Source organism: Epinephelus fuscoguttatus, linkage group LG1 (assembly GCF_011397635.1).
Source record: "Epinephelus fuscoguttatus linkage group LG1, E.fuscoguttatus.final_Chr_v1".
NCBI lineage: Eukaryota > Metazoa > Chordata > Actinopteri > Perciformes > Serranidae > Epinephelus > Epinephelus fuscoguttatus.
The window spans coordinates 47,129,395-47,148,510 of record NC_064752.1 but is presented as its reverse complement, the minus strand read 5'-3'; the positions used below and the strand labels follow the sequence as shown (position 1 = coordinate 47,148,510).

Below are 19,116 nucleotides of genomic sequence, written 5' to 3'. Positions count from 1 at the left end.
GCCTCAGACACCACCCTGATGAAGACAAGACAGTTGAGAATGTCTGGTGAATAAAACCTGATGAACTGGAGAAGAGTTGTGTGATGGGTTTCAGTTCTGATGGACTTGTGTGAAATTTCACACCGGTCTCACACAAATTCTGCTTAAAAATCCTGAATGTGGATCCACACCATCAACTTATAGTTTAGCCCATGACCTCTTTTATTGCCACACTCATATACTTAAGATTTTTTGTTTTGTTTTTTTTGTTTTAGCTGATGTTTTCATATTCTGGTCCTGTGAGAAACATTTAATATCCCCAGTATTTTCTATGGTTTTAGATGACAAACCTGAGCTTTCCACTGAATTTTACTGAGATGTGACTGGGTTTTTAAAAGGTCCTGTCAAAATCAGGTTAAAGGCCTATCCAAGACATAGCCAAAGTAAACTGAAAGCTGTTCTTGTTTCATTTTTAATACATGTAAAAGCAGGGACTCTCTCATCCAAAAGGTAACATTTTCTCCCCTAACAGTCAGAATCACTGTAAGTGCTCCTGTCATTGAGTTATAGAAGTTTCAACATACTGAAATAAAGCTTTTTTTGTCTTTTTATCTTTGCCTGAGTATTTTCTTGAAAAAAGATGCTACAGATGACTTAAGTATTAACTGAAAAACACGATGGGATCATTTCTTGATGCGTCACATTGTCCAAATTCAAAGTAGATTACAATATCACAGTGAATAAACATTTTACACTTTTTTAAAGATTCTGTCCAGGTGCCTTTCAAAAAAGAGGGTAAAATACTGTGCTGAATGTGTGAATATGAGTGAAAAACAAGTCAACTAAGACAGAACTGCCTATTTGGGAGCTTACTGTGTATAAAAACATAGAAATACATAGAAAACATTGATTGATAAGGACTGTTTTTCCTTAAGGCAACAGAGGATCCATTTGTTTGTCATTTCTGTATATTTATAACAGTCTATGGTGCCAGGAAGGAGTTCAAACCTCCTCTTGAGGTCAGGAGTGTCATTTACTACAAGACCGATAAGCCACTGGGGCAATTGCTGGCTACTGATTGGTTGTGAGGCCTCACAAAGTAAAGCAGGGCCTTCCTTCAACACAGGCCCTCATTGACTATTGAGGCCTTATCAACAGTATGGAAGCTCCTATTAGCGTGTGAGGTGTCAGTCAAAAGGTCAGAGTTCAGCCACCATTATGTCAACGACAAGTCAGCATATTTACATGCGAACTGGAGATATTATGGATAATATGTAGAGAAATATGAAACTTTGAAACAATGCAATGGCAGTTTGTTGGTATCTATGGATGTAATAATGTGTTTGGACTAAATATTTTGCTTAATTTAGATTGCCTGGATCTGTATGAGGACTGTATAAAGCCCAATTCAGACCAAGGATTCACATAGAGACAAACTCATTTTAGAACGTTGCAGAGACAAGCAGCAGCTGTGTGAACTGAGCTCGACTCAAGCCAGCTGATGGTGTCACCTGTAACTCAGCTGGTCAAATCGGCAGTGGCTGGTTTCAAAATATAAAGCTCATCACCTGTTTCAACAGCCAATTGGCTTGTAGTGAAGTCCGCTGGTCAAATCAAAATGACCGCAGACGTTGTGTTAGCTGTGCGCTATCCCTGCTGAGCCCTCTGTTTCTGTCCTCACGGTGCGCCGGTGTCTGAGGTTGGGTTTCTGCTCCTGCTTGCTGTATGTGCTTATGCTCCCCCCATACAGTGCTTGTTGGTTGGATATCTACCATGATAATGGAGCCACACTATGACGAACCTTTTCTTCCCTGCTTGGACTGTGATGTGTGCAAAACATACAAGTGAGTCCCTAAAATGACAAATCACAATGGTAGTTTTCAAAAGACATTACCATCATGATTATTTTATTATCAAAATGCATTACATCTCTTGCTTCTTAAACCTTTTGGAGGGGAACAATTGAAATAGTTACTACTATGATCTGTGTAAAAATAAAACAAAAGCAATAGAATGATCTTTACAAAACAAAAGAGAATGCAGAATCTGTTATTTTGGAGGAACAGACCCAATGATTAGCTTCCAACCATCTGACAGAGTTGGTCACTCAGACCCTAAAAACAAATATCATGCGATAAATTCAGTGTACTATATTTTCTCCATACAAGTCTATAATCACATTTCTTTCTATACAAGTACACATAATCATACATATTGTTCTATTGTGTCTTTTAGGCTTTATTTCATTCATTTTAAGGTGCTGGTTAATTTTGGGTCACAACTTTATTTTTTTCAATCTGTCAAACATTCATGTAACATGAGTACCCTTCTGTGTGTTGGTTAACTGGAGGGAGGGGCCAGTGGGTGTAGTGGCGGGTGGGGTCCAGTCTTGTGACCGGGCCCTCGGTCCTTGAAGTCTTCCACACAAGCGTGGCTGTTTTTTTCCCCACATCCGGTCCAAAATAAAAGTCTGAGAGGGAGGAGAGGGCCGCTTCTGCTGCCCCCCCCCAGCTGTCATCTTAACGTCGGTGTGAGGTCCCACTGCGGCGGTCAGGACAATCGTCACAGTCAGTTTGTAAGGAAAAATAAAAAGGAAAAATAAAAATACAGCATTGTGTGGAAGGGGAAGCAGCTCTCACAGGAGAACGTAGCAGCTTTTTTTTAACCTAGGTTTAATAAACAATCCCAACACTCCTTCAGAGATTCCCTCCCTGGTTTTCCTTGGTGTCACGCGGAATGCAAGGATTGGTCAGAAAAACTTCCATATAAATATTTTGTTGTTTTCTTCTTAAAAGAAATCCTGCAGGACAAAAACAGTCAAACCCAACATTTTAGCTTAGAAAAAAGTTGGATTATTTTCCTGCATCCCATCACCATAATACATGATTAATATGAATTTGGAGAAAAATAAAACTGATTTCAACTGATATAATGACAAGATGAATGCAGCCATATGTGGGGAACGTAACTGGATTTCAAATTTATTGGAAAAAAAACAAGAATGCAGCACCATGAATCATAAGACCTGTATGTCTCAAGTACAATATCTGAGGTCTACAGTGAAGTAGTCCTAATGTGAAATCAAAACAGTCCAGTGGGGATGAGAGAACAGATGATAACCAAGACAAAACAGAGCATTGGAACCAACGGAGAACCTTGAGAGAAAAAGGGCTGTTTTTTTATGTTTAGTGAGAGAACACGGAAGCTGGCAATCATATGGAATGATCCTATCCAGGGAGAACCCCTCCTCCCCGCCTCTCTAATGCATCTTTAGAACGGATGATTAACATGTCATCTTTGCTTGCATTCCCCCCTCCCCTCCCCCCCCCTTTCCAAATCAAACACTTATTTACTGCAGCACAGACTCGGCCACTCGCCAAATCAAAAAAGTAACGTTGACAAAAAATAAAAATAAAAATAAAACAACTCTTGCTTTCAGTTACATATGCATCTCAGCATTTATCCACCCTGGGTACCATGGCGACAGGTACGGCTTTTTTATAACTTTGTACAGACATTTGTGTGGAAATTTTTTACTTTCCGACAGAGAGCCTGTTTGCACAGTCCGGCACATGAGGAAACACTGGGGACAATTTCAAGTTACATGTGATTTCTTGTTTTTTTTTTTTTCTTTTTCAGAATGTGTCATCCAAATCCTTTTTCCACCGATTCCGTAATGATGTCCAAAGTCAATGATTACTTTTGTGCAGAATGTGGTAATTTGTTTTTTTTTTCTGAAAATAAAGAAAGAAAAGACAGAAAATAAGAAAAGGAGAAATCCGTAAAGAAGTCCTTGCTCCTCTTAGGTCTGTACATTTCTCCTCCCCAAACTCCCTGAGCCCCATTTCACCGCAGCTTTAGGGGTTGAGGAGGTACGCAGCTTCGTACACACTCACACACACACTCACTCACGCATATCCCCACACACACGCACACACACACACACACACACACACATCCACACACACACTTGAACAAGGTCCTAAAAGCTTCCTGACTGTGTCCTTACTCCGGGTCCCTGAAGAGGGGAGTGCTGGAACTGACTGAGGCTTGTCCCTCTTTGTGGGTAGTGTGTCGGTCCGGTGGCCGACAGCAGCCTGGAGCCGGCCTGCAGTGCCACCTGGCCCGGGCTGCCCGACTTCAGGCTGCGAGATGCCTGCTGCTGACCCCCTCTGGAGGCCTGGGCACCCAAGTCTATTTTAGTCTGCCCGTGGGCCCTCGGTCCCGGGTTGGGAGTACCCGGCAGGCCGCTGCTGTTCAAAAGGTTTGCTTTTAAGTGGCTGCTGCTGTAGCCGTGGCCTCCATCCACGTTACTGCTGCCACTCTGCTGGTGTAGAGAGCCCGCTGATGGCCTGGAGTCTGAGGAGGAGGTGGAGGTGGGGGTGTGACTGTGGTAGGAGGATGGAGGGTGGTCCTGGGACACTCCAGGATGAGAGGTGGAGAGGCGTGGGTAGAAGCTCTGGCCTGATGAGGGACTGTAATTACCCCGGAATGGAGAATTGGAGGTTTGCTGGAGGAACGATGGGCTGTCGGTCTGCCGGTGGCTTTCTGATGACTGAGTACACACAAAAGACACACACTCGTGTTTTTAATGTGACACTAGTGTGAATTTTTTTTCAGTTTTTTTTAAAGGTTAGTCTTTTTTTAAACAGGTTACCTGGTGTGAGTAAACAGAGGGACTGTATCTGTGTGGGCTCTTCATGGGAGAAGCCATAGACACTGCTTGCATCTCATATCGATCTGCATCTGAAAAACAAAGAGAGAAAGATCAACTCCAGCACTGGAAAAAATATTTCATCATTAGGGAAGTTAAAGCACAAGATACATTACTGTATGTTTACTTTTATCAAGAGTCTAGTTGCACCCTGGTGAGAATAGTCTCACTGCAGCTATTTGGCTATTTATACACATCTTTACACTGCATTATGAATTCAACTGCATGCTGTCATTGGCTAGTACTTGGCACACTGACGCATCGAGTACAGAAGTTGTTAGGATTGGGGCAAAGAGGTGATGGTTAGAGCTAGTACTAGCCAATTTTGCATATTCTTGGGGATTTAAGTGGTAATTTTACAATAAACTAGGACTACGGCCTTGCAGTTGTATGCCTCCGGGAACCAGTCAAGATACACTTACAGTTTACAGCCATGTGAAATGCTTCACACACATCTTCCCACCAACAGCACAGATGATCCATACAATTAGCAGAGTTTCAAGGTGAACACCCAAGATTAGTGTCAACAATTCAGTATCCGACCAAATGTCCCCCCTTCTGTTCTTAAGATATGGCGCTGAATAATGGTCTGAAAAGTGTTTTTTGTTTTCTTTTTTGAGTGAAAATTTGTCAAATTATACAGATTCCTGAGTTATGGCCAAAAACATGTTTTGTGAGATCACATTGATCTTTGACCACGAGAATCTAATTAGTTCACTGTTGAGTCCAAGTGGACATTTGTGCCAAATTATAAGAAATTGTCTGGAGGTGTTCTTGAGATATTGCGTTCACAAGAATGGGACAGATGGACGCACAATCTGAAAACATAATGCCTCTGTCCACGACTATTGCCGGTGCATAAAAACTTACAAATGTACTGCCAGAAAGTCAGGTGACATAGTATAAAGAGTAACACAGTCCATAGAGTGAGTAAGAGATGGTGGATGAATAGGTCAAGCCCAGGACTTTCACAAGGGAGACTAGAGTCTGAGTCCCGTGTGAGTTAACGTTGGCTTATTTTTATTACTTATTATTTTAAATTTTTAGGATGTGTAAAACTGCTGAATGCACACTGTGGACATAAACTTTAGCAGAATAGTTGAATAGATCCATTCGTGTTAATGTCATACTGTGACGCTGCCAGCACGCCCACAAATATACACGCACACCTGGGTGTAAATAGCTGCACTGTCGATTTATACCCTGGTATACGTATCATTGTTGGCTACAGACATTAGGGTATAAATAGCATCTGCCCCACCTATATCGATTGTTTTTTTTAATGTATGTTCTTGTTTTACATAAAAGTGGTGGCTTTGTCGGCCCAACTTCTCTGCAGGGATCCCTGAGGCTTCTAATGCCGTCATACCAGATTCCTTCTCTGTAGAGCCATCACTCCTCTTGTAAATGCGCTCCATCTTGATGCTTCTTAGCACTCGCTCCCGAACCCCCTGGCCTTCCCTTAGGCGTTCAACAGTAGTGGGGACCATCCTTAGAAAAACAGACATCCAAAGGTAATCTGTTGACTCTGATCAGCACCAAATGACCTAAGAACTTTCATGTGACATTTACTTAAACATGTCAAAAATAGGGAGCCATTTTTTGGGCTTCTCACCACTGATTGTTGTTGTCCTGGCGTCTGGAATGCGCCGATGAGCCCTGGTGGTCTGGAGGACTGACCTCCTCTATCTGTGGGATGGAGGATGAGTGTGCTGAGGAAGAGAAGGAGCTGTGTGGGGAGACCTGGGGCTGCATCTGTTGATGGCAGTGAGGATGGTGGGAGTCCTGGCTATAGTGGGAGCCAGGCCGTGTGGGGGTACTGCTCAGAGACGAGCTGCTGGCGGCTGGCTCCGAGTCACGACCGCTGCCCTGCTTCCTCTTGCGATACTCCAGCAGAGACACCTGAGGCAGTAGAGGGATGAAAAATGTTTTTAAATATCTGCTGAGAAAGGACTGGCACACACTCTGATGCGCATGTCATTCACACTGATGCTGGGCCGCTGACTGAATCACATCATTCACCAAAACTGCACTGAGTGATGGGCAGACTGCATGCACCACACCAGAGAGGACTCACCTGGAAACAGTGTTTACAGCTAATCAATACGACAAAAAGGAAAAAAAAAACACATCTTCATCACCATGGAAATTACCTCGGACATGAAAATGACACTGTATGCATCTCGAGTTTTGTTCCATTCCATTAACATACTTGGAGTCATGAGAAAGGCTTGTACTGTGGATCACTTTGTGTGTCCTCGATGCACTGTTAGTAACATACAGCTTTGACGAAAGAGCAGGCAACTGGAAATGCACCACGCCATGATGCAACCACGCTGAAACAACATCTACACAAACACTCATATCAACATATACAGAGAATTCGAACACACACACACGACATATACACACACCTCCACTATTAATGATGAGAATGAGAGCACTCATCCCAGCTTAATGTTGTCATGACACAGAAGAAGCTTGTGGGAGTAGAGGGGGGTATATGAGAGAGGCAGGGGAGTGGGATGAGGACCACACAGTCAGATACTGACATGGATGGCTCTTGCCTGAATCTTTGCAGTAATATTACATACAGGGGAGACTGCAGGAGTCCTCACGAGGACCTCAAGTTACCACTAAGCACCAAAAATCACTGATGTCTTTGGTGGACACATTACTCCAGCGAGACATGCCACTAGGGCTGGATGATACGGCAAAAAATATGATCACATTAGTTTTTTCCATAGATTAATAATATAATGATATAAAAATATAGTGCTGCCAGTTTAAAAGAGTATCCTGATAATGACTGAAGTCTGAAGAAACTGGAGTGTTCATTAGTTAAACTTTAGAATATTAACATTTAAAATGGAATAACATGAGATTTTAACTGTGCAAACATGGCTTTGCTTTGATTATATATTGCAATAAAAGAACATATTGAATACATCTAAAAACGTCCAAAAACATATAACTTTGCAAACATGCTTTATCTGCCTTAAAATACTTAGCCCACAAAATGTCCATTTGTAAATCAATTACTTACCTTTAATGTATTAACTTTTCTTTATCAGTTGCTTATATGGATCTGCTGACGCAATGCTGGCTGAACTTGAGTCATGAGTTACTTCAGGCTTAATTTTGAACTCAATTCAAAGCTTTAAAGAGTAAATAAGAACTACAAATCTGACTTTATCTGACTTTTGACTGAATGTCACACGGCATGCCATTCCATACACAAAAGTAAAATTTGAAAATGAATATCTGGTATCCTGGCTGGAAAACATTAATCTGAACCACTAATTAATTTTTTAGCTCCTCTGCAAATGGGAATCTTTACACTGGATATGTAAGGAGGATTCATATTTGTACTTATATCTATTGGGAATCTATTGAAGAGCAGGTATTTAATGTTCACATATTTCATCTGTTCATGTGATGAGTTTTAGGCCAACATTGCTATAACCACTGATTTCTGCTGGGGATGCACTGGTCTATTGGTCGAACATCTGTATTGGCTGATATTACGCTTTTTAACTGCCATCGGCCTTTTGTCACGTCACATCAATTTTGCACAGACTACAAAGCAGGGCTCCAAACTAATGTTGCATTATCAATCCCAGGTACAGTAGAAAACATGTTTGGGACAACCAGTGATCTTCCCCAGGACACCATTGGGACAAACTGACACAGGAAACTCACTACTGACACGTCAGGAGGCGCAATCTATCGTTTCCCTGCTAATGCCATATTGTGAACAACAAGTCCGTGCTGACATCGGCGGGAGAAAAGCTAGTTATCATTAGCCTTTAGCTGCCGGAACTAACTGGTGCATGGATGTATTAGGAGACCTGGATAGAGCAACAAATATAGGGCCCTGTTCATTTTTATGAGAACTGCTCAGTGCATCTGAAGCCAAAGTGGTTCAACTGCTGCATAAAAAATTACCCAAATGATCTAGGGAATGTTAGCACTACTTTCGCACTATGTGGCCCAGAAACCATGCACACTAGAGACTTAAGGCAGCCGAGTGCAACAGAGTGTGGCTGAGTGTCTTATTATGCAGGCTGAATGGCTAACTTCCAGTTTAGCGCTCTCCTAAGTTGAACTGGGATAAAATAATTTACTCTTGTGGCTCTTCTTCTTCCGAAATGTTATCGGACCAACAAATGGAATGGAACAAATCCTGACAGTGAAACGAGTCATTCTGCAGGTGCTGTGACTCTCAAAAAATGTTATCTGCTGATTTATAGAAGTCTTTTCACCATGCAAGTCACTGGGGAAAAGCCCTTTTGGCTTCAAAGCCTGGCGCACTTCCTGGGGCCCGTGACAGAGGCACTAACTAATATCATGATGTGTTCAAACTCTATTCAATAAAAATGACTATTGGGCAAAGGTAAATCATAATGTTGTCATAATGTGTTGAAATGACATCTTGTAAAGTGTTGTTTTTGGTGGGAAGCTTGAATAAATACAGCTCTCTATAGTAAACAAGCTTTTGAAGCGGTGATTTTTAAAGACGTCTTTCATGTGAAAAAAAAAGTTGAAGTTCCATAAATTCTATAAATTTGTATAACTGAATTTTTGCTCATTTAAAGATTTTTTTTAAATAGAGATTTCTTTGTTTCTCTGCCACAGAAGGGAGAAATAAATTACAACAAAAACATAATAAACAACAACCTAAAGACATCAGTATCCACTATCAGCCAAATTGTTATTTAAAACATAAGTATTGTATCAGCTCAGAGCATGACAATCAGTGCATCCCTAATTTCTGCCCTCACATTTACAGGAAGTGATGTGACCTGCTGCATGAACATGTTGGCTCAGTTTAACATTACATTTGCCGGGTGAAAACTGATGAATCATGTTACTGGGAAAACCAATTAGAATTCCAAGAAACATCCATTTGTCAAATCCTTAATTTACCCCATACCCCATAACTTTCCCATGGTGCCTTGTGATACTGCCTTCTTTTGCTGTAAACTGCACTGAGAAATTTGGCCTTGCTAATAGTTGAGGTGGACGGACCATTGATCAGTTTGGAAAGAGCCATGGATGAGATAGAGCGTAGAGACATGGGCTTCATCGCGACACCATGGTGAGTATTCATGAACCATCGACCTCTTTTTTTGAAGGCAAATGGATGAACCTTTACACACTTCAATGGATTTGACTGAAATGGCAGAATAACTCAAAACTGCTGCTCAAATCTATAGTCATAATTCAATGTGGGTTTGGAGGAGGGGAAGGGGGCGGAGCTGTCGGAGCATGGGGTGGGTGTTGTATGCAGATGCAGAGAAACAATATTTACATGCACACTTCTAAAGATGTAGTTGTAGGGAGAATATTCACCATATTTTGTACTGGCTTGTATTCACTTCTTACAGCTATAGCCTGGTAATCTGGCTTCCCTGTCAGCAGACTAATGGTATGCTGGTTGGCCCTCTGCCTTGGAAGAAAAGTGGAAGAGAGACTTGGCAAAAAGTGTCAAGGAGCAACGAAGGGGAGGAAGGGGACTGAGGGAGAGGAGGAGGGAGGGAGGGAAGGGGGAGGAAGGGTCAAAGCTACAGAGTCGAAATCATTTCAGATAGAAACAGAAAATAGTTAAAAATGTTTTTAAATGCCTATTGCTTTTGGATTTGACCACCTGACACAAAGGACTAATTGATATATTTAAGACAAAGTCAACAAGCAAACACAGAGCAAGGGGGAAAGCACATCATGAGGTTTGGCTCTTCATATCACACTCAAAGTCATTCGTTCTTGAGGAGAACAGATGAAACGCTGAAAAACTATCTGATTATAAAAACATTTTTCATGTTGTTATCATTAAGATGTGCAGAACTTGCCTTCTTCTTTTGTGGTGGGTTGCTGGTGTGAGGAGGTGTGCCACTATCCGGGTAGCCTCCCCCATAATGAGGCTCGCCATAGGGTGACATGGAACCGGGGCCCACATCTCCCAGCAGTCCCTGGCCGCTTATGGAACTGTGGAAGGACTCTGCTGGGGAAAAGCCACCCTCTGACTGGGAGAGATGGCGCTCGGTGGCCACAGGATTCCCCAAGTTTGCGTTGAGGGGCGAGCAGGTGTATATAAGGTTGAACTCTGTCCTGAAGGCCTGCTCCCTGTTCTGCGAGGTTAGGTCTGAGGAAGGACAGGACACTGGGTTTAGGGAACTGGTCCCTACAGATGATGTGCCCTGGGAATCGTGGCCTGAAGGCCCTCCAGGAAGGGAAAAGTCGTCTGAGGTCACAGCCACGGGACTCTCCAAGCTAGAAGGGAGCGACAGGTCTGGGAACTGAGGCCGAGGGATGTCAAAGTCTGTCTGAAGACATGGCTGTAGGTGGAGACAGAACAGAGACACATGGAAGACAACGAAAGAGAGGATGAAATTAGTTACAAAATTTGAGTAACAAGTCAGCAGTTGGTAGCATTTAACTGTTTGCATCAGAGATAGGGAGTACAGCAGAATTTATACTTTTGCTTAAAACTGACACTATTGATATGGCATATGTGTCCAGTTTTGTGTACTTGTTTTTGAAATTGTCGCTATTAAGCCATTTAATGTGTGTTTTAGCCCTTCACAGAACCCAGCTGCCAACTAGTGTTTTGGAGTTGTAACTGCAGAGCGACACAGCCAACGCACAGCTATAAATCTGCCCATGGCACAGAGATGGGAACGTACCTCAGGAGAGATGGACTCCGGCCGGTGAACAGGAGATGCCTCAGGTGATGATATGTTCTGAAGAGAAAAGCAAAAGCTGTAAGAAACTTCAGTTACACGTTTTGTGCCCCAAATATTCACTATTATTTGGACAGTCTGTCTTGGTAGATAAACAGCAAATGAAGTTTCACTGGTATGTTGGTTTTGAAGTCAAGCAGTTGTCATCACGTCTTGTGAAGATTTAAGTATATCAAGCACCAAAAGGTTAATTTGCATACACACAGTAATTTATGTTCAATGATTAACAACGTTCCCTGAATATAATGTTGAATAATTACAAACACTAAATATACTCAAGGGGAGGTAGAATTAACTGACCTGACTCTTAGGAAAATGTTTACTTAATATGGAAATACTATACATTAGTATCTACCTAGTGAGTAGCAACAACCCATGTAGTCACTATTCTGCCAAATTCATTACAAAGAAAAGGCCCTTCTGAAGAGGTTATCTGTGTTCAGATAAAAACTCAAACCAGCTAGGATGACTGACCTTACCGGGGGACGAGACTAGACTGAGCAGGAGAAGACATTTTCATTTAGAACGGGTTTCAGTAACAATAATTACACTAAAGTAGGTGAGCTGTGTGAGCTGGATGTTCACCTCTATTGTGTTCATGTCAGACTGATGGCAGTTTCCAAACTCAGATGGATATGATTGATTTATGCATCACTGATCTATATGCATGTACCCTGTGTACACGTGTCACAAACTGTATTGGGGATCCAGGTGTTTATTACCCTTTTTCCATAACCACCTTTGGCCGAGTCAAACTATGCCGTGCCCATTTGTCTTTCGATTACCAGTTCAGACATGCAAAGCCACGCCACACCACCTCACGTCAGAGATGGGCCATCTCTGGAATAGGGCCAAAAGTGCGCTCAACCGCCTGCAGGCAGGTAGCGGTGATGGCTCGCCGACTGCAGCCAACCACTGGCATTCCCCCTTCTCCCTTTGAAACAAGCCTGTGCATTGCAGGACTCAACTCATGTCTGACTGTGCAGGAGACCAGAGAGAAGATGATTTTAAAAGTATCTCTCTGTGTTTAGCTCTCAGTACTTTGTAGCTTCTGACTGAACCTCTTTGATTTGGAGTTTAGTTTCTCTCCTCTGTCCTGTTTTTACTCTAGAGATCTGCTTTATTTTACTGTTTAACTTTGGCTGGTTAGCTGTATGGGAGTCTTGTTTAGTTACTGCTGATGAAAACCCAACATTCCCTTATTTTACTGCTTCACAATAAAAGCTTTTACATAACAAAATCATGGGGGGCTTTTATTGTATAAAAAAACAAAAACAAAAAAAAACAAACAAACAAACAAAAAAAACCCCTATCGGAAGTAAAATTGGTTTATTGATGAATTAGTGGAACTTTGTTGGCAGCTTTTTTTCTCCAATAAAAATAGGTCTTGCAACACTGCATGGAGGAACGTATAAACAGAAACAGCCACTGTGAGATGTTAGATGAAGAGCTGCAGACAACAGGCTCTTACTGCACCTCTGCAAACAGCTCACTTCCAACAGGTAAAATATTTTTACCTGCCCTGCTGTGAGATGGAAGAACACTTGCAGCAAAATAACTAGGGACTTAAGCTGCTGATCACCCCGCTGTTTTTAAATGTCATCATTCAGCAGTTAAAGACACCTTCAAGCAGGTAACCCTGTTGTTATAAAGATGCAAATCCTTGCCACGCTCAACTGATGAGCCAAACCAAACCAAACTGGGCCATCACAAGTGTGGGAAAAGGGTATATGTGGTTGTAGCCTTACTTCAAACTGCAGCGGCGTGTTGCAGCGGCTGGCCGGCAGCGAGGGCATGGGGGAGTAAGCCAAGCCGTTGGGCAGCAAGGAGCCACAGGGTGTGTGGAATGGCGGGTGTAGGGAGTCCTCTGGGAGCGGCGGTGTAATGGGTGACAGCGGGCGAAGCAGGTGGTCCGAGGGTACTGGTGTTGTCTCTGGCATATACTTGGAGCGGCGCTTCTTAAATGGTGCGTTGATTTCTGTTTGAAAACATGAAAGGTGTAAATAACAAGTGAGTTGCAAAAACAGGACATAATTAGGGGCGGGTGATGTATCCAATACACCCAATGTATCATGGTTTATTCCGTGTGTGATATACAAAATTACTATATCACGAGCATCAAGTATAAATTGTCGTGTCACTGGCATGAGACTTGCTTCACCTTTTCCTTTCTGTCGCTCTCTCCTGTGCCTTTCTCCCTCTCATAGATACACACACAAAAAAGACTCACAAAAATGATACCTCACACACACTCCTCCCATTGAGATCACTCTCTGCACTGTGTGAGCAGATGAAACAATTCATGTTTTTCTGTGCGAGCCTGCATTCACGAGTAATCCATCCAAGAGTAATGTGTGTGCAAAGCGGTATGAAAGCTTTGTTATACATAATTTTAGTGCAACTTTATCATATTTTACCTTGTGAAAACATTGGACTACCGAGAATTGCTTGGTCTTGTCAGAAAGCTACAGTTCCGCTGTTTCATGTGATATGAGTGGCTTCTCGCTATGACAAACACTTGCGGAAAAAATCAATAGAGAAGAACAGGAGTGAATTTGGACGCACTATGCGTTGTTCGGGCCCATAGGGTTAATAATGTTTATTTTAGAAGTCTGCGGTACTTTAGAGGAGATTTCAAAATATCAGGATGTACAGTATTTCATTTATCACGATATAACCTAAAAATATCATAATATTTTCTTAAAGACATATCACCCAGCCCTAGAAAGAATACTCTTCTAGTTTAAAGAAAGTATAAAAACAGGCAAATCACAACAGTAAAATATAAAATACTTTCATGTGGGGAGTACCCTTCATTTAGTCGTACTTGTAATAATATTACTACCACCCAGCAGCTTTGTTTGGATCTATAGTTCACTCTTTTTCCAGCTGTACACATTACAAACAGCAGTAAATGAGTCATCTGGATGGAGGTGGGGATGTACGTACCACTGGACAAGGGGTTGGGGGTGGATCTGCTACTGGTACTTTGCTGGGAGGAGGTGGACTCTGTGCCATCCTCCACACTGGCTGAACAGCTCTCATCCTCCACCTGCTTTATCCATCTCTGTATCAAAACAACAGTAATGTACCATTAAAACAAACAAACAAAAAAACCAACACAAAACTGAAACATTTGTTTAAAACACATTAAAGGCAACTTTACTCAGTACCTTGAGTTATATAAATGAAGAAAAGCTTGGATGATATAATTCAACATATTACAAGATGATCGTAAGTACCAAATGTCTCCTCTTATGTTCCTGAGATATGACATTAAATAATGACCAAAAAAATGTTTTTGGAGAACGTTATGATGTCACTGTAAAGTTTACCTTTGATCTTTTGGATATAAAACGTCATCACTTCATAATTTTATCCGATGAGGTATTTGTGTAAAATTTTTTGTCAAAATTTTCAGTTAAATTCTGGAGTTACTGCCAAAAACTTGTTTTGTGAGGTCGCAGTGACCTTTGACATTTGACCACCAAGTCTAATCAGTTCACCCTTGCATTCAGCCAAAAATCGAGTGATAATTGTACACCAGAAGACCAGCAATTTGACCTCAGACAAGTCACCTCTCCTACAAATGAATACATAAATGATTTGTTTACTTTGGAAGAAATACAGCAAATGGTAAAAAAATAAAAAAATAAAAAAGCAAATGGTATCGATGATGTTATAAATGAATATGTAAAGAACTCCCCTTTGGAAATGCTGAACATTTTAGTAAAATTCTTTAATCTGGTACTGATAACAGGTATAGTCCCCACTGACTGGTGTTTAGGAGTGATAAAACCATTATACAAAAACAAGGGACCAGTAGATGATCCTGAAAATTACAGAGGTATTACTTTACTTAGTTGTATTGATAGGCTTTTTACGGCTGTAATAAATTACAGACTAACTGCTTATATAGAGTCTGAAAGAATTCTTGGAGAAGAGCAGGCATGGTTTAGGAAAGGCTTTTCAACCCTTGACCATAATTTTGTTCTTCACTCACTGGTTGAATGGTACTTGTATAAGAAAAAAAGACTGTATTGTGCTTTTGTTGATTATAAAAAAGCATCTGATTTGGTAGATAGGTCATCACTATGGTTTAAATTAGTTGCAGTTGGTATAAACGGAAGAGTATTAAATGTGATACATAATATTTATGAGAATGCCAAATCTTGTGTTAGAGCTGGTTATGATTTATCTGAACAATTTGTATGTAACGTAGGAGTGCGTCAGGGGAATAATTTATCACCGCTATTGTTTGCACTATATTTAAATTACTTTGAAAAATATGTGAGTCAATGGTACAATGGACTTCAACTTTTCTCAACTGAATGCCGCAATGTGATGAATGGTGAAATAGGGATATATTTGAAATTATATGTCCTGCTTTCGCGGATGATATGATTGTACTGGCAAAGACTCCTTCAGAATTATAGACCACATTAAATGCAGTTGCTTCTTATTGTAAAAACTGGTATTTAACTGTCAACACAGACAAAACAAAGGTTGTTATTTTCTCTAGGGGGAAATTACGGATACTCCCAGAATTTAAGTTTGGTTCAGATAAATTAGAAGTTACTTTTGAGTATGACTATCTTGGAACGTTATTTAATTTTAATGAACGATTTGATAAAGCAGGGCGGCACGGTGGTGTGGTGGTTAGCACTCTCGCCTCACAGCAAGAGGGTTGCCAGTTCGATCCCTGGCGTGGGAGCCCTTCTGTGCGGAGTTTGCATGTTCTCCCTGTGTCAGCGTGGGTTCTCTCCGGGCACTCCGGCTTCCTCCCACAGTCCAAAGACATGCAGATTGGGGACTAGGTTAATTGGAGACTCTAAATTGTCCGTAGGTGTGAATGTGAGCGTGAATGGTTGTTTGTCTCTATGTGTCAGCCCTGCGATAGTCTGGCGACCTGTCCAGGGTGTACCCTGCCTCTCGCCCGATGTAGCTGGGATAGGCTCCAGCCCCCCCGCGACCCTCAAGAGGATGAAGCGGTTAGAAGATGAATGAATGAATGAATGATTTGATAAAGCAATAGCTAAGCAAGTTAAACTAGCTAAAAGATCTTTATTCTCCTTGGAAAACAGAGTTACTAGATTACAGTTACCTGTTGATATACAATGTGAGTTATTTGACCAGCTTATAGTGCCTATTCTTTTATATGGAAGTGAAGTCTGGGGATTTCATAAACTTGACCAAATTGAAATGCTTCACAGATCTTTCTTGAAACGTTTACTTAATGTTAATAAGCGCACAGCAAATTGTATTATTTATGGAGAGTTTGGTCGAAATAGTTTAGATTTAAAGGTAAACATGAGAATGATTAACTTTTGGGTACATTTAATTAGTCATAATACAGCAAAAATCTCTTTGACTGTGTTTATTGTTTTCAAGACTTTGTATGATGACAATATTTTTCAGTGTAAATCGATTTCCAAAGTTAAAAATATTCTTGATGATTGTGGTTTATCGTACTTATGGCATGACGCTGGATGGATGAACCCTAAATATTTAAAATTAATGACTGAACGTAGATTATCTGACATGGAACTACAGAGATGGCATGAGAAATTACAAAGTAACCCTTTATGTGATAGTTATAAATTGTTTAAAACTGATTTCACTTTTGAACCTTATCTGATTATGTTAAGACCTGCTGAAAGAGTTTGTTTGTCTATGTTTCGGTGTGGAAATCATAAGTTACCTATCTCTGAGCGCAGGTATGATCGTGAAAATGTCCCCCGGAAATGTACTGTTTGACTGGCAATCGAAGAGACGAATATCATTATGTACTTGTGTGTTCTTTTTTTGATAAAGAGAGAAGAGAGTTGGTTGGACAGTTCTATAGAGGAAATCCAAATATTTATAAGTTTCAAAAGTTAATGTCATCTTGAAAAGTAAAGGTCTTGTCAAATTTGTTGAAACTTTTAAAGAAAATCCTGAATAGTTTCTCTTGATTTGCTTTGACTTGTATGTATGTACACAAATTCTGTTTTATTTATGTTGTTGTGTGCCTGTACTGATTTGTTAATGTTATTTTTTTTTTGTCTGCCCCTTATACCCCGGGGAGGGGTCAAAAGGAATAAATGAAATGAAATGAATCCAAGTGAATGTTTGTGGCAAATTTTAAGTAATTCCCTCAAGTCAAATTTTGAGAACTGGTCGTAGCTCCCCTTTAAGAAACTGCAGACAAACTCACAACACTAGCACTCCATGTGAATTTACTAAGGATGGCAACATTCATTTAATATTTCATATTCACATACTCCATCTATTTAGAACACCTTGTGGGATTTCTCACCTTCTTGTAGCAGCCATAAGTGCCGTCCATTTGTAGTGGACGGGGTCGGCGTCTCTCAGGGTTGAAGGGGGAACCGAAGCGGACGTAGTGTCTGGGTGTGGTGCAGATGAGCGATGAGTGGGAGAGGCCTGGCAGCATGTTGAGGGTGGTGGCCAGCACCGTTGGGTCAGTGGTTATCCGCAGTGGGCGCTCAATGGGCACCTCTTGGTGAACCTTCTCCCCTCCAGGGACCTTGTCATTCAACCACTCTGTCACCAGGTACTGAGAGCAAAGACATACATTATTAAACAACTGAGCATTTGCTAGGAATATACAAAATAAATATGATTAAGAATGCTCAGCTCAACCATAGAACAGCTAAGTCCTACAGATTTATAAATTCTAATGTCCTCTAACCTTCTTGGTCTTGGGGTAGCGCATGTTGCCTCTATTTATGCAGTTCAGACCCTGGCCTTCTCCTTCTAGGAGATGACCCCCTGGACCACTCTCTCCATGGCCATGTTCAGCACCATATGGGCCCTGAGATCCCTCTTCATCCAAAGAAGCACCCTGATCAGCTGATGATGGTGTCGCTGCCATTGCTGCAGCCGCAGCAGCTGCTGCTGCTTGCTGGGCGAGGGCTTGGCGCTGCCGCCGGGCACGCTGGGATGAACTTGACCGGTAGCGAGATATCCGACTTTTGGGCCGAGGCTTGGTAGGTCGAGCAGGTTTTGGGGGAGCAGTTGGAGCAGGCAGGTTGGGTAATAAGGTCTTTTCTTCAATAGACGGTGCTTCCTGAAAGAGAACGTATGAAAAGAATAAATCAAATATAAGCAACACCAAAAAAAAGGCAAGATTAACAGATAGGGACGAAGTCACCCGATTTTTGTTACTGACCATGACATATGTGGTGCGTCGTGTGCTGACCCCCACTCCAGTGTTGTGGGGTATGGGAGTGTTTCCAGAGGGGTTTCCTGCCCCATCCTCACTTTCAACACCCTCCTCCTTCACCTCTGCTCCTCCAACTCTCCTGCGCCTCCTTTCCAAGCTGTTACAATTCTACATGTAACAAGGCACAGACACAAGGGGGGAGTGACAAAGGCAATGTCAGAGAATTACCTGAAACATTTTGCTGGAATCCATTGTCACAGACAACAAAATTACTTAGGAGAAACATGCTAGATAAGTAAAATAGCTGTAATGGAGAACAGTTCAAATATCATACTCTTTTACTGGAGATGGCAACACCATTTTCATCCACCTCTCCTTCCTCTCCCTCTTCCACCTTCAGCTCATCCAGCAGCCTCTCCTAAATGCACAGACAGGCAGCACATGAGGAAAACATCCTACCCACATGGAAATACAAGCCATGTTTGGCGGATATAGATGTTTTTTAAAACAGC

General features: G+C 41.6%; 1 protein-coding gene across 4 annotated transcripts in view; it reads right to left on the bottom strand.

Annotated features, from left to right (window-relative positions):
- Positions 1 to 1,828: 1,828 nt before the first annotated feature.
- Positions 1,829 to 19,116, bottom strand: part of setd5 (SET domain containing 5) — a 51,980-nt gene continuing 34,692 nt past the window's right edge. For 2 of the 4 annotated variants that reach the window (XM_049566126.1, XM_049566150.1), the window contains exons 13-25: positions 18,939 to 19,022; positions 18,611 to 18,772; positions 18,131 to 18,508; positions 17,735 to 17,995; positions 14,386 to 14,503; positions 13,185 to 13,414; positions 11,380 to 11,436; positions 10,546 to 11,031; positions 10,049 to 10,141; positions 6,309 to 6,595; positions 6,063 to 6,184; positions 4,637 to 4,725; positions 1,829 to 4,534 (exon numbers count right to left, since the gene is read on the bottom strand). In XM_049566126.1, coding sequence (XP_049422083.1) covers positions 3,962 to 4,534; positions 4,637 to 4,725; positions 6,063 to 6,184; positions 6,309 to 6,595; positions 10,049 to 10,141; positions 10,546 to 11,031; positions 11,380 to 11,436; positions 13,185 to 13,414; positions 14,386 to 14,503; positions 17,735 to 17,995; positions 18,131 to 18,508; positions 18,611 to 18,772; positions 18,939 to 19,022 — 2,940 coding nt within the window. In that variant the 3' untranslated portion in view covers positions 1,829 to 3,961. The remainder of the gene's footprint in view (positions 4,535 to 4,636; positions 4,726 to 6,062; positions 6,185 to 6,308; positions 6,596 to 10,048; positions 10,142 to 10,545; positions 11,032 to 11,379; positions 11,437 to 13,184; positions 13,415 to 14,385; positions 14,504 to 17,734; positions 17,996 to 18,130; positions 18,509 to 18,610; positions 18,773 to 18,938; positions 19,023 to 19,116) is intronic. The other 2 variants (XM_049566236.1, XM_049566317.1) reach the window with 1 other exon arrangement.